Source organism: Diabrotica virgifera, chromosome 4, assembly GCF_917563875.1.
Source record: "Diabrotica virgifera virgifera chromosome 4, PGI_DIABVI_V3a".
NCBI classification, from domain to species: Eukaryota; Metazoa; Arthropoda; class Insecta; order Coleoptera; family Chrysomelidae; genus Diabrotica; species Diabrotica virgifera.
Window position 1 is genome coordinate 233,253,949 of NC_065446.1, and position 1,934 is coordinate 233,255,882.

General features: G+C 35.7%; 1 protein-coding gene across 1 annotated transcript; it reads right to left on the reverse strand.

Annotated features, from left to right (window-relative positions):
- Positions 1–777: 777 nt before the first annotated feature.
- LOC126883341 (uncharacterized) lies at positions 778–1,587 on the reverse strand. Its single transcript, XM_050648784.1, has 2 exons — positions 1,029–1,587; positions 778–969 (listed from the first exon to the last, which is right to left on the reverse strand). Exons 1-2 carry the CDS (start codon positions 1,297–1,299, stop codon positions 797–799), a joined length of 444 nt encoding a protein of 147 aa, XP_050504741.1. The 5' UTR covers positions 1,300–1,587; the 3' UTR covers positions 778–796.
- Positions 1,588–1,934: the final 347 nt, after the last annotated feature.

Below are 1,934 nucleotides of genomic sequence, written 5' to 3' on the forward strand. Positions count from 1 at the left end.
AGTTCCATCACCACTCTGGATGCTAACGACTTTTCAGATGGTTGCATCTCTTTTCCACCGTACACTTTAACGGCGTACGTATATCCATCTGCGACGCAAAGTTTAAACAATTTGACTCCATATTTGTGTCTTTTTCCAGGAATGTATTGCAAAAAACTAAGTCTACCACGAAATGGCACCATAGTTTCGTCAATACATAACGATTCTCTAGGAGTACACATTTTCTGAAACTTTTCATTTAGTATTTGTACAAGAGGAGAAATTTTGTAGAGTCTGTTTCCAGGTGGGCAGCTCTCGTTATCTGAAATGTGAAAGAAGTGTAATAATATTTCAAATCGACTTCTACTTATTTCACACATTTTAGAAACTTCATTTTTGTAAAGTAAATTGTTACTCCAATAATTTCTGAGTTTCGGTTTTCTGTCTAACCCCATCCAAATAATGAGAGCCAAAAATCGAAGCAATTCTTTTCTGTCAATTGGTCTCCAGTTACTCATAAGCGAATGTTTCGTTATTGACTCATTTACAATACCAGCGATTATGGTTTGTTCGGCGTATTTATTAGTTTCAGTAACCAACAAATCTTGCACTTGACGGTCGATAAACAGTAGGTAGAAATCTATTGGTTTGTGGTCTGTAAGTTTTGCGAGTTCTTCCTGATTTATTCCTGAAGTAAATGATAGTTCGAACTTATTGAGATCATCTGGATTTGGCACATCGCTCCATGTTATTTTATTTCTTGATACAACATCGTCAATAACAGCTTCCAGACTAACGTTTGCAGATTCAGCTTTTTCTACAAAGCAAAAAAAAAGTAAACTACAAACAGAATTTGTGCATTCCTAAATAACTTACCTATCCTTCTTGTATCAGCCTCCTTTTGGATACAACTAGGACCTGCAGTTATTTTATTTCTTGATACATCGTCAATAACAGCTTCCAGGCTAACGTTTGCAGATTCAGCTTTTTCTACAAAGCAAAAAAAAAGTAAAGTACAAACCGAATTTGTGCATTCTTAAATAATTTACCTATCCTTCTTGTATCAGCCTCCTTTTGGTTAGAACTAGAACCTGCAGTAAATTCTTTGCAATTTTGTGTTTGTTTGCAAATTTTAGCTTTTTTTCTACGAGACTCATATTCACTACTGTATGAGTCTGAAGAACCATCAGTAACATTTTCATTGTACACTGGATCGGCATCAGAATCATAAAACGTACTTTCAGACATACTACTATCACTAAAGTCACTCTCCTCAGCAAGTCTGCGAAGTTCGTCTTCCGATAGTCCTTTACGGAACATTATCTTATTTTTTAGTTCCACTTTTTAACAAAAAACTGAAGAGAAAATAGTGTTAGCCTCGTTAGACGTTCGAACCGATACTGACTGAAGCATGTTAGAAATTATAACCTAACCTGTTTGTGAACACGTGGTTTAACGGACCAACCTCTGATTTTGTTTACCACAGACCGTTTACACACATTTATACATAAGAAAGCACGGCAAATGCGATCCTCGACGAGCCACGGCATTAGGAACACGACACTTCGCTGTGGCCTGATAGGTACACACGGTCCCAGATAAAACTAGAGTGTGTGCTAGTGTGGTACACATGGGGCTTAACGTGTTAAATTATGAGGCATTCTAATACCAAAAGTTACTATTGCTTTAAGTCGGTAAAATACAGTGTTTTTTAAATTTTTTTTTTAAATTGTGTCCAAATTCAAAAAACGAAAAATTTTCAAATCGATTTTTCTAGAAAACGGTGTATCCTACCGACTTACAGCAAGAGTAACTTTTAATACTAGAGTACCTCACAATTTAATAATCCAGTGTCAAAAATAAAAGTTACAGACAAAAAAATTATGCGATAAAATAATCGCCGCCCTACCCAAAAAGGACACATATGACCCGTACTAGAAATTCATTCGCAATTT

What these genes read in the sequence shown, in the direction of transcription:
- LOC126883341 (XM_050648784.1), bottom strand. Translation starts at nt 1,299, where the DNA reads ATGTTCCGTAAAGGACTATCGGAAGACGAACTTCGCAGACTTGCTGAG. An exon ending in GGCTGATACAAGAAGGATAG is followed by an intron (nt 970 to 1,028) that starts GTAAATTATTTA and finishes TTTGCTTTGTAG; the next exon opens with AAAAAGCTGAATCTGCAAAC.